At 39.5% G+C, this 12,674-nt stretch overlaps 1 protein-coding gene across 3 annotated transcripts in view; it reads left to right on the top strand.

Moving 5' to 3' along the window:
• xrn2 (5'-3' exoribonuclease 2) overlaps window positions 1-12,674 on the top strand; it is a 43,911-nt gene that overhangs the window by 27,506 nt on the left and 3,731 nt on the right. For 2 of the 3 annotated variants that reach the window (XM_084378350.1, XM_084378349.1), the window contains 2 exons: window positions 1,841-1,956; window positions 10,671-10,731. In XM_084378350.1, the coding sequence (XP_084234476.1) occupies window positions 1,841-1,956; window positions 10,671-10,731 (177 nt within the window). Of the gene's footprint in view, window positions 1-1,840; window positions 1,957-10,670; window positions 10,733-12,674 lie in introns of all 3 variants that reach the window. The other variant, XM_084378351.1, reaches the window with a different exon arrangement.

Raw genomic sequence — 12,674 nt, 5'->3', positions numbered from 1 at the left:
GGTTTGAAGAATCCTGTCACACAGTTCATGTTTGTATGCAGCTTGATAACCAGAAAGAAACATCTAAATCTGATCACACAGCTGCTTCTAAACCATCATTCATGGTATGATGATATAATTTATAGTGAGGAGTGTTAAACAATGACTGCTGATTCTGCAGTGACTCAGTATTCAGATTTGGGAGAGGAGTACAGTATTTTAAAATAGAAAATGTGTTTAAATGTTTATGTCCCCCCTAACGGTCCCCATTAACCAGCCATCCTTGATTATGATCTAAGCTCTCTCCTCCACACATTGATATTATCATTAAGGAAATGTGAATAATTGAACATCTGGCTCGGTCTGACTGTCGCGTGTTTGAGAATTAATTATGCACGGATTTGAAGAAACACAATGTATTCCAATTTTTTTTTCTTTTTCCTCCTAAACCGAGTCGTTAATTCAGTAATTCAGGCGGTAATGTGCCTCGATGGGGCCAAACAGGCAGGTGCTCAGAGGATCGTGAGCACGAAAAAGATCTTTTTTGTTGCTTTGATTTCAAATCGTTTGCTGTTCAGTGGAGACAAAGATTTGTGCTAAGTCCAGTCAGTGTTGTTCACCCCTGATGTGATGGAGGTGATATGATTCCTTTCTGAAAAGAATAAAAACGTTTTATACTTCATTATTTATTAATTTGTCCTTAAGAGCTGCCATCAGTGGACGACTTGCTCGACCTGCTTAGTCACAACCCTTCTCATGTCAAGCTGTATTATCAACAGAAATGTGTTCATGATTCAATCATCAATACCTTTGAAACCCTTTTAGTGAAAGTAGCTGAAGAAAAGTTACATCACTTGTAAGATCTGAACCAGTGTATTAATTCCAGGCTCTCAGAATCTTTTAAAGGTCTAAAAATGTCCTAAATACAATGCCATCACTATAACGAATATCTGGGTTTAAATGTCAATCCACTGGCTCATATCACTTTCTCAGGACTTTCTCACCATTTGGGCTGGAAACCCAGAAGTTGATAGGCTGTTGCTCTAGTTTTTTAGGTGTGTGCCGTACCCTTGGCATTAGTCGGCCCTTGTTGGACGCTTTTCAGCTGACAGCTTTTTGTCAGACGTACTTTTGATTGGAAGTGGTTATATTACTAAAAGCGGTGTAAAATTAAGTTTCCATATCTGTTGTCCTGAGTCCTCCAGTTTTCCTAGAATAGATGCGTTTTTTCCATATACAACATCCAGCCTGGCTCTACTCGGTTTGACTCGGCATGGCAGGGATTTGCATTTCCAACCCAACTGGGCTACCTGCTTGAAGTGTGTGCAGCCAATGACACGCGTGTCTCGATCGCATAAACGGCTCTGCTAATTCAGTTATAAACATGTTTGATTTCCTATGATTTCTTTACAATAAAAGTACGAGCTAGGTGTCAGCTATAGTTTTTTGGTTGTGTTCAAGTGCAGCCTTTTGACTTAGATGTCGCTATTTCTAGATGGTTTGGTGCGTATGGGCTCTTCCAAAAAATGTCTCTTGAAATGCTCAAAATGACTCTGTTGGTGAACCAAGATCAACTTTTACTACACGTTATCTGGCCGTGGGTTGCGGTGACAAGTTGACATTCCTGGTAGATTTGTCTATCATGAACATATGTATATTGTTTACCTCAAAATTGTCGCTACAAAAGTTAAAATAGTTGCCACCGTGATAACTTTCCTTTTTTGTTCTTCAATGTGGCCGTGTTGCTGCTAAGCCTAAAAGAAGTCTCAGAGGGTGAATGAAGACAGATTTATAGTCTTTTCTGTCACAGTGTGTTGTTCTGATTTACATTCTAACAGTTAAACTTGTTCTCTTCTTTCAGTCACAGTCAGAACAGAAACCGTGGCCGAGGACAGTACAGCAACGCCCCACCACCAGGCAACTACCAACAAGGAAACTACCGTCCTCAACACAGCGGGGGCCAACAGTCTTATCAACGTAAGACACACACACACAAACACATCCTGAAAGGTGTTAGTTAATCTACAATAGACGGAACATTTTATCATATATGGATATAATGAATTAAATTAGCCATGTTGGTAAAGAAAGACTTATCAGTTTACAACATTTGAACAATAGCCTTTGTTCAAAGTTTTGTAAAAAGTAAATAGACCTTGTCAAACTACTGCATGAATGAACATCATGAAGTGGGTGAGGATGGATTCACAGCCGTAGCCTTGTGTTGGACAATGCAGTTTGTTCTCTATTATTACACCCCGACTTATTGTACCACTCCGCTTAAAGATCAGCTAATATTTTCTTTTGGAGCAAATTTTCTTCTCCTTCAAAACGTCATTCTACTCTTCATGAAAAGACGGGTCACTGTGAAGCAAGTGTTCATGAGTTATTCTGAGTGTTTTTGCTTGTGAAGAATGGTAAATTTTTATAAAAGGTGGTTTCTGATTTGTTGCTTTTACACTCCCTGTGGTCCTGGTCATCAAGTTCACAGGCTTTTGTTGCATAAACGGCTGATGCACATACAACAGAAAATAAAATGATTGGTGGAGATTGGTGGATAAATGGTTGCTAAAATACAATAATACAAACTGTAATATTTAGGAAAGTTTTAGACTGTTTTTTGAACGAGGCTTTTGGACATAGTTTTTTACAAGAAACAAAAAGAAATGACGTGGTTAGTGATACTTAACAAGCTAATTTAATATAAGAGTGTGAAGTAAATGAGCAAAAATAACAATTGGCAAACACTGGGGAAATATGTGTCTGTTACTGAAATATAGCCATTATTCCTTGATCAAAATAAATTACTCTTTTATACTGTTGCATAAGTTACATAATTTTTTAGATTAAACGGTGCTTCAATTAATCCTGTAGCAGAATTGAACCAATCGGTGTTAAATCTTGAATTAATATTTAGTGATAGTATTCACCATGTTCTCTTTTCTACAGAATACGTCATGTTTAGAGACAGGCCGAGACGATCCTAAGAGCTGCATCAGGGCAGATTTAAAGGATCGTTTAAAATGAAGCCAATCAAAGTCTGATCTTTCGTGAACTCTACTCGTCCTTTTGGTGTTGTAGCACAAAATAATGTACGCGTATTCACTGAAGCCCAACTCTAATGAACATTAGCAAAGATTAGTGTGGAATCATTTGGTTTTAGTCGGAGCTGAGCATCTCTTTTGACTGTTAAAATGACAAACGTCACTGGCAGCAGGTCATAGCAAGTGACACATCTTCGGTAAGCTTCTCGGCAGCCCTAGTTTTTGCTGTGTGTCACGCACCATTGGCACTAGTCGGCCCTTGTTGGTGCCTTTTGGTGGGTCGAATATGTAGAATAGGCGGCGGAGGCTGTCGGTGAGAGAGATCAATCTGGTTGGCTGTCCAGCTAAGCGTATCAGTGCGCAAGAATCCCATGATTTCACCGAATTTCAGAGTTTTCAAGGATTCTCCTCATTTTTCGCCTGTGCCTCTTCACTAATTTGCAACTTTCTTTTCGACATATTCTCGATTAGAAGTGGCTTTACTAGCGACAATTGTGTGAACATTTTGCAAGCGCTGCTTTTTCCCAAAAATGGTGTGTATATCTGCAGCCAGCCAGTTATTAGAGCAGTAACTGGCTGGTTCTCAGAGTAGCTGTAGCTGTTATTTCAATGTGTCATATTTAATCAACACTTCATCAAACCTTGATGGGGACATCCCTCCTCATGTTCATATCTCTTCTTTGAAACAAAGATCATGTGCAGATTCATGTCTCTATAACTTCCTCTAAACAAGTTTTATAAACTCTGAAGCAGGAAAACTACTGAAACAACCCGACATCAGCTCCTACAAACTACGTACCTACTTTACGAGCACCGCAGCATCTCCACTCTCAGTATAGAGCCTTTTAAACAAACTGCATCATCTAAATGCCTAAAATGAAAATCCATTCGACAGGTACACCAACAGATACCATTATTCCACCGTTATTCCCCTCAGAGAAAGTTGGACACGTTGTATGCACAGCTGTTTAATACATAAATATTATTGGTCTATATTTATACGGCTCTTTGTTCACCACGTGAGGGATGGTTGAGCAGCTCGTCACACATGGAGGCAGAATCTCTCTCCCAGCTCCTAATCATGCTCTGCGCTCGTCCCGGCCTCGGCCCCGCGCTCCTTTGCCAGCTCTTCTCCAGTTTGACTTTGATGTGCCAATTTGCAAGTAGATGAATAATCTCATCTGCCCACTGATAGCGTGCGGGGGAGTTGCAGCTATTTTGGTGGCACTTGATGCAAATGGGGGGTTTCGGCTCCTCCGGATTGCGGCGGCACTTCTGCTGGCCTCTGCCGCTCGTTCTTAATGTTAAACTTGCCAATTAGCGGACCAGGACGTCCTTATTTTTAAATCTGACTCACTCTGTATTTTTTCCATCATCGTTAAAGAAATTACTTTAATGTAAATCTTTGTAAATGTTAATTGTGCCTTTTCTCCATCTGATTTTTATCATATCAGGTTTATTATCTATTAGGTACATGGTGCCTAAATGCCATTATTGAAGGAAGCAATGATATTATTTTAGAATTCTGCTCATTTTTGTCTAAACCTTTGACTTTTCTTTGAGCTGTGATGGTCACATGTTCAATTTTGGTCTAGAACAGGATTTCAGGAAGAATTCGTCTTTTTCAATAACACAATTTACTCAGGGATTTTTCTACTTTCTGTCAAACATTGAAGGTAAAAAGTGAACTTAACCTGGGCCAACAATAATATTGGCATCCCTAGGAATGTGATTATCCAGACAAGTATCCTTATCCTTCAGCAGGAGGCCAGAAGCTTGCTTTTGTCCGGCTAACACTTTCTCAGGGCCAATCCTCTGCTCGGCCAATAATCACTAGAGGCTTTGCTCCTCTGGGCTTTTGTGGTTTTGGGGGGGTTGGTGGCTGATTAGCGTTGTGGGAGACCTGGGCCGGTAATGAGACTGTCGAGTGGCTGCGCTGGACACAGTGGCCCCCTCTGATAAAAGCATCCGGGAGGATCCCGTTTGATTGGGTGTGTGATGCGCTGTGAAGAGGGTTGAAACCAAAGTTAACTTCCCCCTTTGACGGCGCTGCTACCTCCTGCAGTGATGTGTCAACACGCTGCCTCTGAAACATGCTGCTGTGCTTTGTGCACTGCAGCCGGGCCAGCTGGAGTTTAATAACCAGCGGGGGAGTCTCTGCTGGTGGCCATTATTGTCTTGACACACAGTGACACCAAATTTTAACCAGGGCAGCAAAGTAACGGTTTCATCCAGCGGCCACAGTGGCTGATAAGCCTCCAGCCTCCCTAACCACTTGAGAATAACAACTGCACATAATAGCTGCTCAGGCAGGCTGGTAGACCAACTTCAATGACAAGGAGTCACAGAAAACATGTTGCTGTGATAACAAATGTCCTCTCAAACCTCATATGTCTCATAAAACATCATATTTACTGTGGGGCTGCTTAAAGCAGAGTGTTCGGAGCAGTCCCGCAGATTTTTGTCATTTCTTCTCAAAAGAATTTCATTCACGGAAGCTTCAATGTTGTTTGTGTTTGAGTTCTATTCCCCCTTATTGGTTTCTTTCTGCTAAGCTGCTGAGCTTAAAAGTGATGTATCAGACTTTGAAAGAAACCTCTTCAAATCTAATTTCTAACTGAAATATTGGCCAAGTGCAATATCCAAATCACAGAAGTTGTCACACATTTTACTAAAAAAAGAAAACCACAAACGGCATAATGATGAAGTACTGTAGTGCTGCAGAGACGTCCTGAACTACAAATCTTGTTCTCTGGATGTCAGAAAACTTTTTGATTTGGTACAGACCCCAACAAATGTCACATTGTGATGTTGATAATTTTATGTTTTGAGAAAATGAATATTGTGATGCAAAAATTATCATTCCCACTGATCATGAAGCTATCGTGATATCTAATTTTTTTTATTTATTTTTTTATTATCCTGCAGCCCAATAGACTAGAAGGTATTTGAGACTTGACAATAGTTCAGTTTTCTTGTTTAGCAGTGGACTCTAGCAGTGCTCATATCATATTGTTTAATAACAAATTTATTGTATGAACGGTTTTCTTTGGATATAAAATGTATGAGTGGAACCCAGTTGAATACATAGCACACCAAATTTTCAACTGTTTGTGACTTGAAGGGCTTCGTACCTCAATATTTTTTGAGTACCAAACAAAATGTAGTAAAAAATATTTCTTACCTTCTTAGTTGGTCAGTTCCTGATTTTAAATCAACATTTGGCAATTTTTTAGACATTGTTTTTATTACGAAAAAGCAAGTACACCATTATCTGTATTTGTACTCGGAATAGGCGGGACTTAAATGTAAGGTGGGCGGGACTAATTGGAAGTGTACTTTTAATCCTGAAATTGATGCTAGTTAATCAGAAGTTGCTATATTTACTTTCACGAAAGCTATTTACAGAAAAGCCTCAGAATTGGCTTTCAGATCAATGTTATTGATCACAAGAGTAAGAGAACTATTGGCAGAACTTAAATGAAGCCAACCAATGAGAATGTTCTTTAATCAGAAACGCAGTTCAACACACCTTTTACTTGGCTGAAACATGTATCCTGTGCAGATAATGTACATTTTACAAGTATCATCCGAGCACTTGCTCAAATTAAACACTGATGCCTTTCAGAAGTGAGACCTGCCAAAATACATCGAATAGTTGCCAACTATTTCTAATAATCGATTTGATTTATTTATTTTTTTTAAAGGGGAAAAAAAGCAAAATTCTGAAATATGACTACCTACTGGTGTCTTTCATCCTCTGACAGTAAACTGAATATCTTTGGGTTGTGAACAACAAGACATTTGAGGACGTCATCGTGGGCGTTTGGAAACTGATCAGCATTTTTGGACATTTTATAGACCAAACAAATACTCAATTAATCATTAGTTGCAACCCTAAATTGACATTGGATATCATTTAGTCAGTAACATGTGCAGTAACAATGCAGAGTCCTTCTTTTGGGATATGTTGACATCAATGAAAATATTCTGATTTGAACTGTAGCGTCCTCAGCTGTCGTTCATCTGAGTTGTGTGTTCTTGTTGAAGCAGCAGATGCCGTTTTGGGAGTGTCTTTGTCCAGCGGACAGAAAAGTTACTGTCCTGCTTCTGCCGTCAGACCTGAGCCGGCTGGAAGGGAGCTGAGTCAAATAGTCGCTGAACTAATTGAAAAGAGTTGGAGAGAGACGTTTAGTTGTTTAGCGCAGTTGTAATCCCTGCATTAATACAGTGGACACAGCGTGTTTTAAGGATTTAAAGCGTAATCCTTTGTTGGCTTTTGTCCGGCGCAGACTGGAGGTCTATACACTTTCAGATCATTGTTAATTAAGGAGATTGACAGGTGTCCACTTGTAATTCTCTCTTTTGAGTCATCGCTGGCAACGAGGAAAAGAAGACCAGAGTGTTGTAGAGTTATAATTGGAGCCCAACTGGGTGGTCCACTTAAAGTTTGTTGGTGGAGGAGATAATCAAACATGAAAACTGAATGACAAAAACAAAATGATAATGTGCTGACAGCAGTCTGCCTGCTGGCTTGTAATTGTGTCTTTTTATTACTTTTTGCAGCAGCCAGCAGAGAGCTGGTGGAAGATTTCCTGCTTGACTTTCCTTTTTAAGATATCGGCTCATGAACACATTATTGCAGTTTTTCCTTCCATTTAAATGACTTTCATGAGGTCTAAAACGCCTAAACGTCTCCTTAGTGCCCCAGAGTTTTATAATCAGTGGATTTGATACTGGGCCTTTTATAAACATCTGTTGTTCCTGTTGGCATAGGGTCAACGCGATTCTCCAAATGTACTATTCGATTTGACTTCTGATTTTGAGGTCAAAATTCGATCTGATTTTCAATTTAAAATTAATATTTGGCACTGACAGCTCAGACGTTACACATCTGGATTTGTCGAGATCAACATATCATTGAAAATATAAATGACAGTTGTCAGGGCATAAAAACAAGCTCTTTAAAAAAGACAACACTTTGACTTTATCCTGGGGGTTTTTTGCAGGTTAGAGTTAGACAAGTTTAAATAATTAGAGTTCAAAGATCAACTAAAATACCAGCCTTCAGTGATTCAACAATAAACAACAAAAGATAGAAATTCAGTTTGTTCCAAAGTTCAGTTATGCAAACCTGCCCTGGGTGATCGCCTGCCTTTTTAAATTCAATCATCGAAATTCAAAGACTTTCATTGACTTTCAATTTAAAATCAAAATCGTGACACCTGCGACATGATTGAGGTTCCTTTCTAGCCAAGTACTTGTAAACCTGCTGTGACATTTTAAATGTCATTTTTTTGTTTTGTTATATTCAATTTCTAATTAATTTCTAATGTAAACTTACAGTAGGACACTAATATAGTCTTTTAGGAAATGGGATCAAAAAGTTTTCGATATGGAAATCCCAAAACAAGTGGTGATGCTCCAGATGCTCAAGCTTTTATGTCGTAAGAAGCAAAATATGTTTGAAACATGTGTTCTAGGAGCGTCTATTAGGACTGAGCCTTAAGAGAAAAACAAGACTAGTTTACAGTCGTGCTAACAGCTCTGTCAGAATGCTAGCAAGCTGATGTTTACGAAGTGTAATGTTCATCATGTTAGATTAGCATGCTAACATTAGCTTTTTAGCAATAAACAAGAAGTACAGCTTAGGCTGATGGGAATGTCAGCAGGTATTTGGTCGTAAACTGAACTATTGGACAATTTAAAAGAAAATGACCTTGTGATGGGGCGAGATGAAAAGTTGAGGGATCATCAGAGTTATTATAATCCATTCTGAAGGGAACAGGATAGTCTGGCTAAAAAAAAACCACAATAACCAGAACACTTCTGATTATATCATGAGCGTGTCTGGGGATTGTAAGAGTCCCATGTTACTGTCGGGTCACTCACATCACAAAGAAACATTTAGCGGATTCAATTTTTGGTTCCCAAATTGACAGAAAACCTGTAAATCTATTGAAGCTGCAAGTCAGGACACATTTAATTTTCTCATGTCAACACGTTCAGTAAAAGTTTTCCCAAGACCTGTCTCCATTTCACATCACCTTCAGATCTTTGTTTTAAAACAAAATTTCAAGCAACATTATTGGTGATAAATCTTTCGGATCATGTAAATACATATTTGTTCTCTGGAAGCTTGGACGGTAGTTATGCTAAACTCCCTGGTGCAAGTGAGATTATACCAGAAAAGTAGTGATTCGTGTGACGTGTTCAAAAGTTTACCTGACTTTGACACAGTGCAGTGGAATAAATCCTTAAGCTGCCTTAAGATGGAATCCTCAAACATTTGTGAAGCAATGAGGAGACTGAAACAAACACTTTTTTTAATTACATCATCTTGTTGTGTCCTCTTCTTCTGCTCAGATTTAATGGCACCTACCTGGAAAATTAGCTTTACCAATTTTTAATCATAATGCACTAAACTCCTGATATTCTATTAAGCAAATGGAAAGAAAATGCTGATTAGTATTAGTACTACCTTTTGTACATTTTTTTGGAAACGAGCGTATAGAAGATGAAGAAAACCAGCTGTAACTAGATCATTTTTTACAACATTTCCTTGACAGTTCCCTTATTGATTCATCGAAAAGTTTCAGTTCTAAACAGAGTAATCGATAAAAAGAAAATTGAATGTGACTAGTGCGGGTGTTTTGATGTCTTATCTTGTAGCATCAATAGTTGTAAAGTTATTGTGTTATAATTTTTCAATCACAGCCTGATGATCAATAAATATCCAACTGTTATGTCTCCACCTGTATCAGCCTCGGTGAAGTTGTATCGGTCGAATCAGAATTTTTACACCGACAGGTTTGTAAATGTGAGTCTCCAGGTCCTTTTCATGGCACCCTTCACCCACCCTGAGCTGAACCACTCAGCAGGCCTGCCCCTATAAACAAACAAGTCCGCAGCTCGCAGCTGGTCATCGCCTTGGCAACAGTGAATCTGGAAGAAGCCGTTAGCTCCTCTTTTTTTTTCTCCTTTTTTTTTTTTAAGTGTGTCTTTGTGAAGGGCTTGCAGCGATGGAACCAGGGTACTTGAGGTGTCCACAATGCTGCCGGCTGAATGCTTATTTCATTTTCTGAACAAAAAATGCAAATGCAGCGCTCCGGCTCTCCCTCGACTGCCTCCCCCCTCCTCCTCCTCACCCCCTCCACCCCCAGAGCCCAGCACGACTCGACGTTTGAAAGAGATTAATTTTATCATGACAACTGATTCGTTCTGTATCCATGACAGAAATAAATAGTTGGTATTTTTCTTTTTTTTCCTTTTTTTTTGGTTAAAGCTGACTTGAATTGGGCTAATTAGCATTGATGTTTCATGTCAAATCCTTCCAGTTTCGCCTAGAGGATTTTCTCAGGTTTCATCGCAGTTTAACTCAGAAATTTTGATTCAGATGAAGTAATGTGAAATATTTCTCCTTCCTGTCGAGTATTTAAACTGAATCACGTTAAACTTTGAGGTAAAGCAGCTGAGAACATTCTGCACTGTACTGTTGGTTTCATATCGAGTTAAAAAAAAAAAAAGATTCAGATTCTGGTGAAATTCAGGAGAAATCTTCAAGGACTGAGTTCCCTGCTTCTTCAAAAACTTCAGACTTAACCCGGTAGAACCACTTCTGAACATGTCGTCTTTTGTTCTCCGCAGATTCCAGGCAGAACAGTTTGCTGGGAGCGCCTCCCCCCTTCCAGCAGCCCCACTATCCAAGGTGAGTTAGCCGGTTTGTGTGCTTGGTTATAAAAATGTGTATACGTATACATATGTGTGCGTGTCTGTGTATCTATATGCGTTTTGTGGTTGTCAGAGGAAGTAAGGTTCACGGTCGGTGTGCTGGCATGTGCCTCCTGTCTATTCCTGTGGTTAGGCTGGATATAAACAGTGATCCCAAAAAGAAAATTACTTTAGCTTTTGACTTTTCTTTGTTACATTTTCAGTGAAGGCATTTATTGAAAGAACACTAAGTCAGAAATATTGTTTTGCAAGAAAACTTCTCGTCCTTTCCCCTCCGTTTCCTTTTTAGACTCACAGGTAGAACTCGTGCATTGAACATGTCAAGGCCCCGGTCTGTGGTTATTGTAGTTCGTCTCTGGCTAAATCCCCTCGTTGATTTCTCCACCAGCGCTCTGTCTTCCTGCGTCGGGGGGCTTTGCCGGTGGTGCCGCTGCTGAATTAAGATTTTTCCCCATCGCTCTAAAACAAATTTCTCTCGAGGAGGTTTGTGCAACTTAATGAGGCATCACTAATGCTGTTGGAGGCCGCGTCATTCCCTCCGCCGCGGCCGCACAGTCCGGCTATTGATTCTGGCTCCAGACCTCTCCAAAGTCCTAATCAGGTTCTCTGGTTCAACTTTTTCAGGCCCATTGTGGCTTGCTGTCACCTCAGGTCAGTAGTTATTAGCGGCGACTGAAAACAGTTTCTTTAACTACTCGGGACCAGACCAAATGAAATGCAGGAGGAACTTGGAGAGAGGGGATTATGGATTCCAGTGCTCGGTTAAGTCCGGTGCTGGTCAGAGTGTGACATGGTTCAGTAATGAGGGATGGGGCTGCTGCTCTCACTCTCTTCTTTCCTCATTGTTACAAAGAAGAGACTTTTAATATCACTGTTGCTTTGACACATTGTCCGGCTGAGGTTTGGAGGGCCGTGGCGTGCCGACTCTTCACTCGGTCCCACGGACGCCTCATTTCAGGGCTGAGGGCGATCTGAACCATATGTGAATATGGTTCATTTCATTCTCTGTTCTTTCATGTGCATCGACACAAAGTCATCCGAGAGGAGAGGCTGTTTTATCTCCTTTAAAAGCTCAATCCCTCAGTAAACGCATGTCGATGGGGGTTTAGAGAGGTCAGAGTTGAAGGCTGCCACCAGAGAGTTCAGCGTTTTATCTGCTGGCTGGAATGAAACAACGTGAATCGATCAAAACTTCTGAAGTGGCACAGTCAGATTTTAATGTAAAATCAAGAAACGAAACTTGCCACCAAATCTAAAAAATAATTTTGCTCAGTTCTTTGTCTAGAGCTGCAACTAATGACCATTTCTTAATAAATTAATCTGGAGATGGTTTTTCAGTTAATAGTCTGTGAAACTGTGATAGACATTTTTGTCCATTTTCTGACGTTTCATAGAGCACAAGCTGACACATTTAAATGTGATTTTGTTTGACCAACAGTCCTAAAGCCCAAATGTTCAGTGGAAAAAGCAGCAGATTCTTACATGAGATGCCGCAACCAGAGATTAATTAGAGCTTTTTCACTCTGTACTTAAATCAATTATCCAAATAGTTGCAGATTGTTCTTCGTGTTCTGTCAACCAAGCAAATGTTTCATCTTCTGTTTTTTGTGTGTCTTTTAAACATCATTAAATACTTAAATTCAGCATTTTTTTATTACATGATATGTTTATATTACTCAGAAGAAGATATTTAAAATAGGAGCATTTTGGCCCTATGAGGAGAGCTGCAACAATAAATCAGTTAATCGATTAGTTGTCAACTATTGTCCCCAAAGTTGATAACGGATTAATCAGTTCAGAGTTCTTTTTGAAGAAAAGGCTAAAGTCAAAAATCTCTGGTTCTAGTTTCTTAAATGTGAATATATATATATATATATATATTCTGCTTTCTGTCCTACTTAAAAAAAAAATGAATATCTT

This window comes from Pagrus pagrus (assembly GCF_965226575.1).
Source record: "Pagrus pagrus genome assembly, chromosome: 16".
NCBI classification, from domain to species: Eukaryota; Metazoa; Chordata; class Actinopteri; order Spariformes; family Sparidae; genus Pagrus; species Pagrus pagrus.
Note: the sequence above shows the minus strand (reverse complement) of the source record. Positions and strands in the feature narration are given on the sequence as shown.